The 17,082-nt window shown below is 43.3% G+C and overlaps 1 protein-coding gene across 6 annotated transcripts in view; it reads right to left on the reverse strand.

The window, feature by feature from the left end:
• Window positions 1-10,323: 10,323 nt before the first annotated feature.
• ZNF366 (zinc finger protein 366) overlaps window positions 10,324-17,082 on the reverse strand; it is a 265,929-nt gene continuing 259,170 nt past the window's right edge. For all 6 annotated transcript variants that reach the window (XM_064481434.1, XM_031446665.2, XM_064481435.1 and 3 more), the window contains one exon: window positions 10,324-14,354. In XM_064481434.1, the coding sequence (XP_064337504.1) occupies window positions 13,831-14,354 (524 nt within the window). In that variant the 3' untranslated portion in view covers window positions 10,324-13,830. The remainder of the gene's footprint in view (window positions 14,355-17,082) is intronic.

Here is a 17,082-nt window from a genome sequence, read left to right on the forward strand (position 1 = left end):
ACAGATCGCTAGAGGGCAGGAACTGTGTTGCACGATTCTTAGAACACTTAGCCCTCAGTGGAGGAGGGTATAGCTCAACAGTAGAGCATGTGCTTAGCATGCATGAGGTCCTGGGTTCAGTCTCAGTGCCTCCGTTAAAAATAAATAAATAAATAAATAAATCGAATTACCCATCCCCACCCCTCAAAAAGAATACTTAACACTCAAGTCTTTCTTCACTGTTACCTTGTAAAGCCCCAGAAAAGGAATTTCTAATGCTAGGGAAAACATTTAAAATGTGGAGGAAGGGAGAGCTGTCTAGATTGGCAACCTCTCTTAAAACCATTGAAGGCATTTAAGTAATGGTCTTAAGCGTTGTTAATAATATACACAGTTAATTTGTATGAGTAGAATTCTAGAATCATCATCTCAACAGGAATCTAATTATTCTGCTTATAATTTGAGAACTTTCTACACAGCTGATGTGTTGTTGTTTATTAGAGTACTCATATCAATGGCTTTTTTATATAATGGCCTCCCAAGTTTATTTGGGGCAGTGACGGTGTCCGTGATGCTCATTCTGGCATCTCCTGAGCCTCTCAGCATGGTGCCTGTCATGTAGCAGGTGCTCAATAAACATTCATTAAATGAGTAAATGAAGTTGCCGATGCCCCTTTAAAAAATTTCAAATGGGAAAATAATGGTTGGCAATACTACAGACAGATTTTTAATTTTAAGAGTAAGTAACAAGGTTTTGATGAATAGATCTGTTCCCTAGTTTTAGAGGCTAAGTATAGGTTTTGATCACTAAATGACTCACATGTTAGTACTAAATTAGCCACATCGGTTCTTTCTAAACAAACAAATGTCTCACAGAAGCTTTTTTTGTTTTGTTTTGTTTTTTTAGCTTTTTGTTTTTAAAAGTTTTTAGAGTTTAAAATTTGAAAGCTTGGACAAGGGGATAGACAGACACTTCCCAGCAACTCAGATCTTGGTTGGATACATGCTTTACTGTTTCCATGTGCATGCATGTCACCACCCAAAAGAAGATGCAGCTCTGCCCACTACTGACAGACAAGTCCCAGGAAAGGATAACCCTGGTCTTTTTGGTACAAATTTTACAAGGGTCAACCCAAGGTACAGCCAGCTTGCTATAGCTATTAGCTCACCTAGAAATTCAGGGTCAAGGGGACATACAATTGAGAACAAACAAGAAAGTGGACTAATAAAACAAAATAAAACAACTGGAATTAAGAGTTCTTTTCATATATGTATGTTCATGTATGAATAAAGCATTGTGCTATACAGCAGAAATTGACACAACATTGTAAACTGACTATACCTCAATTAAAAAAACAGACTTCTTTTCAATCCAGATCAAAACTACAATGAGGTATCACCTCACACTGGTGGAAAGGCTATTGTCAAAGAGTCTACAAATAATTTCTGGAGAGGGTGTGGAGGAAAGGGAACCCCCCTACACTGTTGGTAGGAGTGTAATTTGGTGCAGCCACTATGGAGAACAGAATAGAGTTTCCTTAAAAAAACTAAAAATAGAGTTACCATATAATCCAGCAATCCCACTCCTGGGCATGTATCCAGAAAAGACAAAAACTCTAATTTGAAAAGAAACTTGTACACCAGTGTTCAAGCAGCACTATTTACAACAGCCAAGACATGGAAGCAACCTAAGTGTCCATCAACAGATAAACGAATAAAGAAGATATGGTATGTGTGTGTGTGTATGTATGTATGTATATAAATAGAGATAGATAGATACAATGGAATATCACTCAGTCATAAAAAGGAATGCCATTTGTAGGGAAAGGGTATAGCTCAGTGGTAGAGCATGTGCTTAGCATGCACTAGGTTCTAGGTACAATCCCCAGTACCACCACTAAAACATATATATATATATGTATATATATATATAGCCATTTGCAACAACATGAATGGACCTAGAGAATATCATACTAAGTGAATTAAGTCAGACAGAGAAAGACAAATATTATAATGATATATGTGGAATCTAAAAAATAATACAAATGAATTTATTTACAAAACAGAAACAGACTCACAGACACAGAAAACAAACTTATGGTTAACAAAGGGGATAATTTTGTTATAAATTAAGAGGGATAAATTAAGAGCTTGGGATTAACAAATATACACTACTATATATAAAATAGACAAACAACAACGACTACTGTATAGCACAGGGGACTATATTCAATTTCTTATAATAACCTATAATGGAAAAGAATCTCAAAAAGTATATATACATATATACTTTTATATTACCAAAAATCACTTTGCTGTACACCTGAAACTAACACAATATTGTAAATCAACTATATTTCAATTAAAAAAATGGTTCTTTTCAAAACTCAAGCAGTCTTCGTCCTTTGAAGGACAGGAGGTATAAAAATGATCAAGACAACAGGGATAAAAACCACATAAATGACTGGGGCATCCAGTTTCTATTTACAAGGAAAGAGCTCCAGCCCATTTTTAATTTTCTATTTTTATATTCATGAGAAAAAACAAGTAGATTGTAAAATGAAATATGGATCTCAGCATTAACAGCTGAACTGATAAAGGAATTTAAATGTTTTAGTTTAAAAATTATGATCACAATGAGATACCATCTCACACCCATTAAGATGGCTCTTATCCAAAAAATGGAAAATTACAAGCGTTGGAAAGGATGTGGAGAAATTGGAACCTTTGTACATTGCTGATGGGAATGTAAAATGGTGTGGCCACTGTGGAAAACAGTTTGGTGGTTCTTCAAAAAGTTAAACAGAACTACCATATGACCCAGTAATTCCACTTTTAGATATAGACCCTAAAGAATTAAAAAGTAGGGACTTAAACAGATATTTTCTACATGAATGTTCATAACAGCATCATTTACAACAGCCAAAAGGTGGCAACAACCCAACTGTTCACTACAAGACAGAAGAATGGATAAACAAATGTGGTATATATATAAAATTCAGTCTGAAAATGGAATGAAATTTTGATACATGCTACAACACAGATGAACCCTGAAAACATTAAGTAAAATAAGACAGACACAAAAGACAAATATTGTGTGATGACACTTACATGAAGTTATCTAGAGTCGCCAAAGTTATAGAGCCACAAAGCAGAATACAGGTTACCAGAGGCGAAGGAGAGGGGATGGTTATTTTTTTTGTGTGGGTACAAAGTTTCTGTCTGGGATGACGAAAATTTGAGGGAAATGAATAGAGGTTGTACAACATAATGTACCTAATACCACTAAATTGCACACTTAAAATGATTTAAATGGCCATTTTTGTGCTACATATATTTTACCACAATAAGAAAGAACATATTGTAAAACAAGTGACTATGTTAATTATATTCACAATATTTTACCAGGACCACCATCAGCTGCTGCCACCTCCCTCAGAATAGGTGTTCCAGAGCACAGAGTCCACAGAACTAGGACCTGCTGACGTTCACTGGCTGCTCAGCTGGCCTAGAATGGTTTTCCTACCCCAGGAACTAGGGGAGTTGGGAGCTGCCACTTAGCTTCTAATTCCACTGAAATGACTCTTCCACAACACAGGGCTGTGGGGGGAGGAGAGACTGTGCCCACAGCTGCCCCACTCAGCTCCTCCTTAATGAGCAGAGGGTTGAGCTAGGGGACTTGGCACCACTGCCTGTCCGCCCACCCAGGATAGGTCCTCTGCATGGAGCTGGGGAGATGGGAATTGGCAATTGGCCGTCAAGCCCACTGCAACAATCTTCCACAACATGGATGTGGGTAGGTGGGACTGGTGCAGCCATATCTTCCACTGCTCTTACTGAGTTTCTGTAGGTTTTGTTGAATAAATATGTCTTACATTGTTGTAAGACCTTTGGGCAATCTCCAGAGATTTCGAATGGTTGTTTTTTTGCTAATTTTTACTAGTTTAATAAAGGTCTGTCTGGGGGCAAAGTTTCACTGGGATCCTCACATCACTATTCTGGATGCCCCCTCATTCTCCATAGAGCTTTAATTAATCATAATTTTTGAAAAGCAGCATTTTGTACAGGTCCCCTTGAAGAATCTTCCTGGCAAGTTCATGTATCAATTTTATATCCTTCCTACAGCTTTCCAAGGAGAAGCAGAGAGAGTGGTCACATCCAATCTCAAGTCTGTCTAAAAACTTGCCAGAGGTGGTACAGCGGTGGCCAAGCCTTTGGCTCACAGAGCTAACTGTCTGTATAAGGGGAAGCATTTGATTAGATAAACCTGAGATCAAAAGTGAAGTGTCCCTGCAAGAAGGTAAGAGGATTAGCATCGTGGAGGCACACGGAGTTTTGGAAAAACAAGCTCTTTGAAATTCACAAAATCACCTGCGTTCTTCAGATAGGTGCTCAGAGTGACTGCTAAGGGGATTAGACCCTGTCTGGAGTGCTTGCTTCACAGAGATGCATCATCATATTTGATGACTGTTTATCAAACGTCCCATGGGAGGCTGACATTGTCATTATCTGTTTCTAAGGCTCTGGATAACCTTGCTTTGATTCTTGCTCTTTCTTACTGTAAAGACTTGGCTATTGCTGGGAATTTCATACTTCTTTTATTTTCAGTTGGTTTTTAAGGAGTGAGAAAAGGCTGCTGATTCAATGCTGTATATATACAGTCTTGCAAAACCATGGCTGAAGATTTTAAATAGCAGTCTGACTTGGATAACCTACCACTCTAAGTGAAGCTGTTTTCTTCACTAGACTTGCTACAGGTTAGAGGGGAAGCTACCCTCCAACAGTGGCAAATGACACAGCTATTGTGTCTGCAAGTCCAGAATGATTAATAGATTCTTCCTCATCTGTTCCCTCACCTGACATGGTTGGAGACCAGTTTCATTATTACAACTTTCTAGAAGAAGAAACAAAATCATTTGCCAGCATGCTCAATATGATGAATTGCTAAAATGAAGGAAGTATCTTTGTAATCCCTTTAGATGTCTCTTAATGTACCTCTCCATTCTCCTTCCAAAGACCATTTGTTTATTAGGATCTGCCCAGTGAAAAGTCTCAAAATGCATATTTCAAACATCGGTTTGAAATGATTCTTTGGGTACGATGCCAGAAACTTTAATAGCCTCCCTTCCCCATTGCCTCTGTGATCTCCGGCATGTCCTTCCAAGCACGCTCCCCCTCTCCCCTCCCTGCTCAAGTGCATTCTGAATAGCAAGGATTTCTGGCTGGACTTACTGTTTGGGTCAAGTTCACAGAGTGTTCTTGTGTTTCTTTCATCATCTAATAAAGATGGTGGGGCGGAGGTCAGGGAAGCACGTCTTAGAGATGAAGGACAAATTGAGATCTTTGATTCAAAGGCTGTGGCTCCATCACTTTCTCTTCCATAGAAATTGTATTCATCCCACACTTCCTATTGCAAATCACTCTGGCACGACGTGACAATGCAGCAGATACACAAGGACTTTTCCCACATCACACTACAAACACAGACACCCTCTCCGGGGAACCTAAGAGAAACTTTTGGGCTTCCACTTCCCCTCCATTTGTTTGAAGGATCAAGAGAACACAGTTCCATTTTCAACAAATATTAAAAAGGAAAATCATGAAAAGAGCCAACCTCCTTTTTTTCTCTCTTACTATATTGTTGCATCCAGGGAAGAGGAAACAGTGAGCGCCACTGATACTGGGTCCCCAGAGACCCTATAAGGGTCACTCCCCAGCTCTCAAATGAGCTCGTCTTCCTCCGCTTGCAGAGCAAGTTCATAATGGGACTGGAAGTTACACTTGGCTCAGCTCTACGGGGCAAAAAATGAAATACCACAGTGCTTCAGGGAACGAGGTTGTGTTCACACCTGGGTTTTCACAGGGAGGACAAAATTTTTAGCTTTCTAAGGCTTTGGACATTTGGAGTAAGGAGGTTTGAAAAACTCTGAGTGGCATTCCTGCCAGCCTCCATAGGCCTGAAAGAACTGCGTGTTCCTTAAGGGCAAGGACAGACTCCTGCCACACATTTTTGTTTTTTATTTCTTAAGATGCTGTCTGTGGTGCCAAAGGCCAATTCACTTTGGGACTTAAAATACGACAACATCGTGTTTATTCTGCAGTGTTGCAAAATAATATGTGCCCTGGATAAAGTTTTCCAGATAACTGGACTGTCACCCTTTGAGAATTGAATAGTTCAAAATGAAAATGGATTTGGAGTGCATTTAATTAGTAAATATGGTAGAGACGATGGACTGTTCTTTGACCGTGCGAGTCCATTACCACAAACGTGTACTATTTTACTAGCAGGGTCAGAGATGTCCCCAGGGCTGTGGAAATGAAAAGGACTCTTTGAACCTCACCTTATAGTCTTGGAGTTCTAGCCTCTTTTCACTGGTTTTCTGATTTCTAATTCTGTGCCCATTTGTCTTCACTGCTGCCATTTCTTCCCAGGATCTGTGTCTGAGAAGCTTCATTGTCTCCTTCAGTCTTGACTATTTCCTTCTTTACCAACTGTAACCCAGAACAAAACTGAGACGGACTTACTTTTACACATATTACTTGGCAAACACACTCTCCTGCCAATCGAGTAAAGAACATGAGTTTCATGATAGCTGTAAAAATCGCATTCATCCTTACTGTCATTATGTGAGGAGATAGACTTTATAGCAAGTAGTGCTTTATTTTGTGCTTAGAAAAATAAGCATTTATCGTGCTATTAAAATTTGCCTTCAGTTGAACAAGTCAATTGGACCCCAAAACAGATTTGGAACCACCCATGTCTCACTTCCTCTTTGCTACCTTTCTAATCCAGGCCAGTATTTTCTTTCACAGGCTATTAAAACTGCTTCTTAATGTTCTCCCGGCATCATCCTGGCTTCCTTCTAACCACATGAGAGTCAGAATGAGGTTTAGAAAATGTGAATCTCATTATTTCACCCCCATGCCCAGCAGCTTTCCGTGTCAGCCTCACCTGGCTTCACCTTCCCTCTCCTGCTGTGATCTCTGTGCTGTCCTTCCCTCCTTGGCTGTGTTCCGTGTACCATGACCTTTGCACATGCTGTCTGCTCTGCCCAAAATGCTCTCCCCCTTGTTTCCCCCATTGCTGGCTCCCTATGTCCTTCAGTTCTCAAATTCAGTGTCACTCCTTCAGAAAGGCAAACCCTGATTACTCTGATTAAAGTAGATATTCACTATTATTGTCTATCTAGAGTAAAGGTGTGTGGATAGATGTATGGGAGTAAACACAAAGTATGAAAATCTTCGTATCACATGTTAACACCTATCATATAGCATCCACCATGGATGGACATTAAATAGGCAGACAAATGACCTTGCCAGTTGACTTCAGCCTTCTGTCAATAGCCACTCCAGCGCTGGAACAAATTGCATACGAATGAAGTGGCCGCAGTGGTAGAGATGGAGGCTACACATGGGCCCAACAGCATGAGCTGACTCTATCAAGGCTGACCTATTGCTGAATATCCACCATACCAGCAACAAAGACTGATGCTGAGCTTCTAATATGGCACCATTGCTCAGGAAGATCAGTTACTCACTTGGTAAGAAGTTGACTACATTGAGTCCCTTTTGTCTTGGAGAACCAGTAGTTCTTTGTCACAGAAATAAACACTTACTTTAGATGTAGATTTGCTCTTTCTGCTGGTAGGACCTCAGCCAGCACTACCACGCAAGAGGTAGGGTTATGGCGTGTTTGTTCTACTGGCATAGAACCCTATATAATGTCACATCAAACCATAGGATTCACATTATAGTAAATGAGGTGAGAGATGGGTCCATGGCCACAGGATCTACTGGTCATATCACATACACCCTACCCAGAAGTGGCCGGCCAGCTCCCTAGAGTTCTTCTTGGAGGAAATACTCCACAGGGATGGAGTGTCATCCTCCAATATAAGCACTGAATCAAAGAATTTTATATGGCCCTATGTCCTCCACAGGAAGAATGCGTGGGTCTGGGGACCAAAGGTGGAAGCAGGAGTGGCCCTACTTGCCTTCACTCCTAGTGACATGCTAGGGGACTTTGTATTTCTCATCCGTGTAACTCTGGGCTCTGCAGGGTTAGAAGTTCTCCTCAAAGAAGGTACACTTTAACCTGGAGCACAGCAAAAGTACCATTGAATTATAAGTCATGCCTGTCACCTGGGCACTTTTCATGCCTTGTCTCCAGGGACCAGCAGTCAAGGAAGGGAGTCACCCTCTTGGCAAAGGTAAATGACCTGATAGGAGAAAGTAGAGTTGTTGATACACAGGGGTCAGGGAGGAGTATGTGTGGAACCCAGGTGACCTCCTTGGGGTCTTTTGGTGTTTCCTTCCCCACCTGTGACTGTAAACGAACAGGTACAACAAGCCCATTTTGAGATGGGCATCTGTCTCAGCCCACTCGGGCTGCTATAACAAAATATCACGGACCGAGTGACTTAAACAACAAACATGGATTTCTCACAGTTCTGGAGGTTGGGGAGTCCAGGGTCAGGTGCTGGCACCTTCTGTGTCTGATGAGGATCCTCCTCCTGGTGTGCAGAGGGCCGCCTTCTCGCTGTGTCCTTACATTGTAGAGAGAGAGAAGACTCTGATCTTAGCACTAATCGCATCATGGGGGCTCCACGTTCATGGCCTTATCAAAACCTAATCAACTCCCAAGTGTCCTACCTCCAAATACCATCTCACTAGAGGATAAAGTTTCAACATACACATTTTGGTGGGGACGAAAACATTCAGTCCACAGCAACATGATGACCAAGGCTCAGACCCTTTGGAGGTGGGGATCTGGGTCACACCACCTGGAAAGCCACTGAGCCTGGAGAGGTGGTATCCATTGGTGAAAGGGATCTAGACAGAAAGTGGAGGAAGGAGAAGATGAACACCAGTGTGTCTCCTAGACTAACTGCAGCAATGGGGCTCAAGTGGAGCCCAGTCATCTTCCTCTTCTTACTTTTCCCTCAGGGAGAGAGGCCCCCTGGAATCCGGGAGCAGTTCCGTGATTGAACCTGAAGGAGAGGGTTGGAGCGATGCAAGGTGGAGGCTGTGGGAGAGGCAGAGATGAGTCACCCAGTCTCTCCTCAAAGGAGGCCTCGTGCCGAGCTGTGGGGAGTCAGCACGTGCCTCCAGCCACTAGCTCCTCAGCTCCCTCTTCCCTTGGGGCCTGCCTCAGCTGCAGAGCCACGCTTTCCTGAGGTCATGCCCTTCCCAGGCAGCTCATATCTGGTGATTGAGCAAGGTGGGGCCCAAAGGCCTAGCCATCCTTGCCCAGGATGGCACAACTCTGACAGGCAATCCTTGCCTCAGAGCTGCCCATCACGTTGGGGGAGGCATGATCAGGCCCGCATCACAGTCTGGCTTTACTCTCTGCTCAATCTTCTTTCCTCCTCCTACTTTTCACTGGTGGTGATCTCTTAAGAAACATGCTGAACCCAAATTTGTCTCAGCATCTACTTTCAGGGAACCCAACCCGCTGCAGGCTATATGCTGGGAGGGCAAAGGAGGAATTTGTGAACTAAGTAATTTGGAGCAAGTTATTTCACTCTCCTGAACCTCCATTTCCTCCTCAGTAAAACTGAGATAACAACCTTTGCCTCTCAGCTTGTGTGAGGCTGAAGTGTGCTCAAGTGTGCAAGTCACCTGGCACAGTGCTTGGCATATAACATTGAAAAGGGAACCTCCCTCAGAAATAGACAACTTCCCACACCAACGCAGCTTTGTGAGTGCTCTGCTGAGGCAGGAGAGCTGCGTGTTCAGTTCCTGGCCATTTCACTGATGGTGATTATAACAGCTAATTCTTACACAGTGTACGCTGTGAGCCCAGACATGTGAGCATCTTCATATATTAACTCATTTAACCCACAAAATAATCCAATGAGGAAGGTATTGTTCCTAGTCCCATTTTACAGATGAGGAAACCGAGGCACAGAGAATAGGTCACAAACTGTTCTCAGGTCCCAAAGACTGGAAGTGGGAGAGCTGGGCTTTGAATTCAGGAACCTGGCACCAGGATCCGTGCTCCTGCCCACTAGAGTATACTGCCTTCTGGTTGAACTTTATTGCACAAAGAACTTGATGCAGATTAAAGCAATCTTGCCTCTAACCCTCCACTTCCTCATGACACCATTCCAGAACTGATTTTTCCAAATAGTAGAGAAAAGGATGAGGAAGATGTCACTTGCCTGCTGATGGGCTGAGGTTCATTAATCTTTTCTGACCTCGAAGGAGGGAGAATCCAACAACTGCCTCTCCCACAGGTCAAGGCCCCCACCAAGGGGAAACAGTCTGGAAGAAGGTATGAGGGCAGGAGTAAGACGGTGACAACGGCAGCTTCCTTGCAAAATTTCAGGTATTCACAAATAATTAACACAGCTTTTTCAACATGCTTTTATTTGCTTAAATTAACAAAACACAGGTTATAGCAATGCTATTTTCAGGTAAACTGCTTTTTCTCTGAAGCAGAAAGCAATATTCACAACTTGGGTTGCTACACACTTGGAGTTTTAGTTTTAAATAGTGAGCCAGAATTCTGTACAAAATCAACATTTGGTGTAATATTGTCCAAATATGTGAAGGATTTTAAATGTTAGCTCTGTTACATTTTGTTCTAGCAAAGCAGACAAAGATCGTAATTCCAAACACGATGTTAATATTTTATTAAATGCCTTCAGGGCTTAATAAATACAGTATGCACATAGGGCTGTCTCATGCAACTACTCATATACAAATATACCAGTTACCCCTGCAGGGTCATGGAAGGTTGGCCTCAGTCTCATGGCCAGTGGCAAGTCAAATTGTTAAAAAAAAAAAAAAAAAAAAAAAAGAGAATGAGTTGAAAGGCAACAAGAGAGGGCAATCATAAGCCTAATAAAAAAGATAAAAGAAAAATGTGCTACTTGGTCACCTGGTTGTTTCAAAGACAGTGGTCAAAAGCCTGGAAACCATTTGGTAGTGACCTATACTCAGAGTGTCACAAGGTGATATATATCATGCTGTCCTGGTCCCTGGAGTGCTGAGGACCTTTGGATGGTTTCATCCCTTAATTCTCTGAGGATGGCCTCATGACTTCTCATTCAGGCTTGCATTCTGGTTAATTAGCTCATTGAGCAAGGTTGGCCAACCCTTCCTTTAGCACTGTACTTACACATACAGTGTCCATATAATTTATTACCCAAATGGGAATACTTTTGAGAATTAACATGACACTCAATAATTACCCTGGTACAAGAAATATAAACCAGGGTTGTTGCAGGCAAATCAGGATGTTGGTCACAAACAAAACCAAGGTCTTAGCCTTGGTTCTCAGAAGGTCAGTGCATATAACCATTGGGCTATATCTAATTAAGTCTCTCATACCCAGAGGCAAGAACTAAAATCAGGCTTTAGTTTTTTTCATTACTTTTCTTAGACCCATTTTTTTCTCCCTCCAAATGAAATTTTACTTGGAAGGCTAACACATAAAATAGATGGAATTTGAGCCACTCACAGTAAAGTGGGCATGAGGGCTGAGAATTTTGCCTTCTCCCCTAGCAGCTCTGGAAGTGCCTAAGACGGACCTCTGGCTTCTCAACATACAACATGGAAACCACCATACTAGACCATACTCTCTCCATCTCAACATTAACTTGTTCCTCAAACACTGCCATATGATTCGTTTTGGGTAGAAAATTCTAGAGCTTGCTATTCTAGGTTTCCTGGCTCCAATTCCAGCTTGGCACACCCAGAACAAACTGGAAATCTGCAGTCTTTGTAGCAGATCCTCAAGGCCTGGCTGCTGAAGGAATGACTATGTAACAGGACCCTAAGAGCTGGACACCTCAAAGACCACTCTGCCAGCCTCTGGGTGATGTCATCAGAGGCAGTGATGAGCTATATTAATAATGAATGGAAGGTAAGTTGCCCCTCTGAAGACTTGGCCAGGTTCTTGGCCCAGAATAGTACTTGTAACCGCAGAAACCCACAGTCTTCCCTTCATCATCCCCTTTGCAGGTCCTCTGAAGTGGGACAGGGACGGCAGGAGGAAACCCAAGCAGCTTTGGCACTTTGTGGTGGTGGTGAGGCCGGAGGAAGAAGCCTTAGGCAAGGTGGCAGGAGGGATGCATCAGGGACTTGAAGAAGCATGTGTGTGACTGATGAGAACTAGATGAGGCTGATGGGGAAGCACCTTGGCTAAGAGAAAAAGCCAGCATCCAGCAGTCAGAGGTGGGCCAGGTCTTCTAAAGAAATCTATTGGAAACTTTGGAGAGACAGGAAGCAAGATAATAAACAGTACCTAGCTCTACAAATAAGAGTTGAAACTACCCACAGAGAGGCAGTTTTTAGATAAACACAGACACAGTACCAGAGGATTACTGCTTATGGTCAGTCACACGTATGCGACATCCTGTCAGCACTGCTTTACTCGTCAGAGGCCGGTGCCTACCTGCTGGGCTGAGCCCACCCATTACAGTCACCACCACTCACTGGAATCGTGATTCAAGCATCTAGGAAGAAATAATTAGTCACTGGAGGCTGGCTGTATCTTTTTAAACAGATTAAGTGATCATAAACATCATAGGCGTCATCTTCTAGTACAAAAAGTGTGTGTTTATACTGTGTGTGTGTGTGAGCCCCTTATGAGGCTCTTACGGAACAGGTAATACGGCTGACGTCAGCAATATGATCTCAAGGTTTCTTGCTTTCTGTCTTAATGAGTCTGAAGCTGGAAGCAGAAATATTTATGGAGTCCCTGGGAGGGGGCCTTGGGAGCCACTATTTTAGCCTAGTCAATATTTCTCAACCCTGGCTGCACATGAGAAGCATCTGGGGCAATTTGGAAAATAACCAATGCTGGGGCTCTACTCTAGACCAATTAAGTCAGAACCTCAGGGGGTCAGGCCCCAGCACTGATAGTTTTAAAAAAGCTCCTGAGATAATTTTAATGTGCAGACAACATTGAGAACACAGCTCAGAATCTCTTCCTAGTGATTAGCTGATGTTATTCTAACACACCAAATAAGTTCAAGCTTAGACTTCAAGAAGAATTTCTTCCCCATCCCCTGCTCCAGCACTGAAGAGAAACCCACACTCCTGGGGTGACAGCTCTTCCTGCAACTGCCTTATTGGGCATGAAACCTCAGAGCAAGGTCTCCAGGAGGGAGCTCTGCTCAGGGTTAGCCTGCCGACACTGAGACATGTCAGGACATCTGGACACATGCTCAGGATGCCATGTCTGATGAAGGTAGCAGAAGCTGAACAAGGCGGACCCGGGCAGGAATCTAAGTCTTGCTGGTTTTTCCTTAGTCAGAATTATTCAAATTCCCTTGGAATTTTGTTTTATATCTGCAGCGACTGCTTGAGGACATCCTCCTCCTCAATAACTCACCCTCCTGTGTTATTTCTGGTACTTTTGATTATTCAATAAAGGCAACTTTTTAATATACACAGCTACTAATATTTTCATCTATCTGGAGAAATAAAACTTTCACACATTCAGCTAAATGGTCATTAATAAGGTAACGTGTCAAGCACCATATTTTTGTAACTAGAAAGAAATTTACTGTGTATTGCATATTAGTCAATGGAAAACAGAATTTCTAAAAGCACCTCGGCATCAGCTCACAATTAGATAACTAGAAAAATATGCACAGTGGATTATACTGGAGAGCCATGAAAACACGCTGAAGACCCTGCGTGTGTGTTAAAAATCAAGGGCCCAGTGAATGACCTGAGAAGCACTTATATGACTGAGGACTCCTTGCTCATTTAGTCTGAGCCATTTGTAAAGATCCGTGCCCTTCTCCAGTCTCCAGCAAATGAGAGCTCATGCGGAAAGCTGTATTTTGCACTGCCTAGTTCTCATTTTCCAAGTATAATTTTTAAACCGTCCACTTAGATCCCTAAAAGCACTGCTTGTTTTTCCATTTTCCTCTCCAGTAATTCTTTTAAACTCTCATCTCTGTGCTTGAAGTACAAGTAATCAGAAAAGGAGGGGGCCCGCCGGGCGCTCTGCAGGACCCGGAGGCCGGCACACTCGTCTCTGCGGCCAAACCCCCTCTCCTGGCCGCCCTCTGGCCTGGGGCTGTCCTGCCTCTTCGGGTGGCGGTCCCCTCGCGGCGCGTCCTCCTCCGCCTGCGCCTCCTCCCTGGGGCCTGGCTCGGGCTTGGCGGACAGGTCCTGGGGCGCGCAGAGCGGCGGGCTGCGGGGACCAGGGCCCGGGCTGTCCCGCTCCACCTCGTAGCAGTTGTCGTCGTCGTCCTCCTCGTGACCCGAGCTGCCCCTGGCGCTCTCCCCGTCCGACTGGAAGGCCGGCCCCTTGGCCCGGCGCTTCTGGGACAGGTCGAAGGGCTCCTCCTGCTCCAGGCTCCTCAGGCCCCCCGCCGTCTGCGCCAGGGCGATTCTCCCCCTTCCAAAACCTGCCGGAGCAAAGGCACGTTCAGGCCCCGGGAAACGTTCAGGCCGCAGGAAGGGTAGCTGGGTGGAACCCAGGGCCAGTTAGTGTGGCTTGATTTTACATTTTAAACATAGATGAATCCCCAGGAAGGCTGTAGAGAGATGAGCCTTGTCACAGATGGAGTCTACATCGGTATGACTCCTTTCAGGGGAGTTTGGCAACAGGCACGAAAAGCTTTGAAAATAAGCACATCTTTAACTTAGCAACTACTGGGAATTTAAACTATAGAAATAGTCTGGCAGATGTGTTATGTATGTCTTAGGATGCTCATCACCACATTCTCAACAGTGAAACTGTGAAAATAATTTATCAATTTAACAATAGAGATTTGTTTAAATAAATAATAGCACCTCCATACAATGAAGGTATGATGTGTGTAGAAGGTACTTCTCTATGTGTAGAAGATGTAGAGAGCTACTAATGATCATAAAAGGTATTCTCTATATACTGGATGTAAAAAACATGTGTTTATCACATATATTATTTATCATATATATTCGTAGTGTAGACTCAATTTTATCTATCAAAGTGTCTGGAACGATGTATGTCAAAATCTCAAAAATGATTAACTGTGAGGTGGTTTTTACATTTTTTTCACTTCTAATATATTTCTTCTTTTACTTTTAACAGTGGGCGTATGTTTTACCATAAGGAAAATATAACAATAATAAAGATATTTTCATCTTGAAAAAAACCAGATATTCCATTTGGGGCCAAGGAGGCCACCCCATCACCGGCCCCCTAAGTGTAGACGGAGTAGGGAAGGCACAGGAGGGTCCTCTGAGGAGCCTGTGTCCCTGCTGTGGGCACAGTGATGTAAGAGGGTCTCACTTTTAGTTTCAGTTTGAAGACCCTTGTAGGGGTGGACTTTTCAGCAGCCACCAGACACGTGGTAGGGCTCCCCCTGATGTGAAATGAAGGCCTCTGCCTGTGGTGAGCAGTCAGGCCTAGAAGAACAGGTGGGGCAGACTGAAGAGAGAAGTAGGAGGGAGGGGTCTGGGCTGCAGCCAGACCCTGCTGCACAGGGACAGCCAGGTTTCTGGGGTGAGGATGCACAGAGCGAGTTGATGTCCAGTTCAGGGAGGATCTTTTTCATCTGCGTCATGATTTTTGAGCCATTTCAAAAACTAGAGTGAAGAAGTGCTAACACCTTTTATAGATGAAAACATTTGCGGAAAGCCTGTTAACATCTTTCAGAGCAACTCTCATATATAGTGATGCTCCTGATTTTTCCAGAAGAATGACAGTCTCTAGGTGCTTGTTAGGATCTGAGCATCCATATGGGGCAAGTCGTGGTGAGCCAGCCGGGCATTCAGCTGGAGGACTGTCTCCTCATTGCCTTCTATGTTTCCAGCCCCAGCGGCTGAGCAAACTTCACCTGTCCTGCAAAAATCTAGGCCTAACTTGGGAAGTGGCTCAGGCAACTATACATACAAAAAATAGTTCAGGAGAAAAACATTCTCAGGAAAAAAAAAACTGCTTTTGTTTTTTAACCAGAACTTTTTCAGGGCTTTTGTACAAACTCCAGGCCTTGTTTTATGATGATCACAGTTTCCTGTCACCCAGGGTCACCAGAAACTCAGCGGGTGTTTGAGGAATCTGAAAGCTACAATCATGTTGTTTCATGCTGGGTGGGCAAGCATAGATCCTATTTATGAACATGGGTGCCTAGCCGACCACTTCTTTTGTAAAGGGGGTGGGAGAAGCAGCAAACATGAAAAATCACCCTGTGTTTTTACCCAGTGCAGTGAGCACTGGTTTGAGTCAGAAATTCTTGAGTGAGGAACGCCGTTCTGACTTTAGACTTGTGTTCGGCCTTCAGCAGTTTATATAACACCTCTTGGCCTTGGTGTCCTCTTACATAAAATGAGAATAACAAAGTCTGCTTTGTGGGATTGTGGGGACAAGCAATGATAGCTAAGTACATCACCCTTTGGTCATACTGGAGTCAGAAAACAGCAGCCAGTTAACACAATACTGTCAGTTGCACATCCATGTGTCTTCTCTCCCCACACACAGACCTCCCAGAGGGCGAAGACAGTCTCATTTCCCTGGTGTCTGCCATGTCATATAGCGCACTGCGTTGGACAAAGAGCATTTATTGCCCATTTACTGAAGGACAGGCCACTGAATCTAGTACATCTAGAACATAAACTCTTTACTGCTAAGGGCCCTGGGACTGAGGAGACAAAGGAGGCAGGAACTTTTCATCAGTTCAGTTAGGATTCAGTGGGGAAACTAGAAGTCCCTGCTCTGCTTAAGGGCTGATCAGCCCTACCAAGCAGGAAAACCATCCTTGGGTGTATCTGCGTGTGAACAGGTAGAGGAGTCCTAGCCTGCTACAGACACACTTCTGCTGACAGCAAAACTTGCAGAATTGCTTTTCAGAATGCAGAAAAGTCACATGCCCTTTAACAACAGTGATATGAAGTTGGTACAATAAAGGCTTTGAGGTCACAAAGGTCTGTGTCCAAATCCTCACTCTGCTACTTATCGGTTGAGCAAGTTAATATTTCAAAGCCTCAGTTTCCCCATCTATAATATGGGAATAATAGAAGTTCCTCCAGCCCAGAGCTGCTGTTAAGACTCACAGAGACAAAGTACCTGCTGCAGGGTCTGGAACAAGGAACTAATAGTGGTACTGAATGGCATTGTTATGATATTCTGATCTACTCCCTATAATTCACTTC

Source organism: Camelus dromedarius, chromosome 3 (assembly GCF_036321535.1).
Source record: "Camelus dromedarius isolate mCamDro1 chromosome 3, mCamDro1.pat, whole genome shotgun sequence".
In the NCBI taxonomy this organism is placed as follows: Eukaryota; Metazoa; Chordata; class Mammalia; order Artiodactyla; family Camelidae; genus Camelus; species Camelus dromedarius.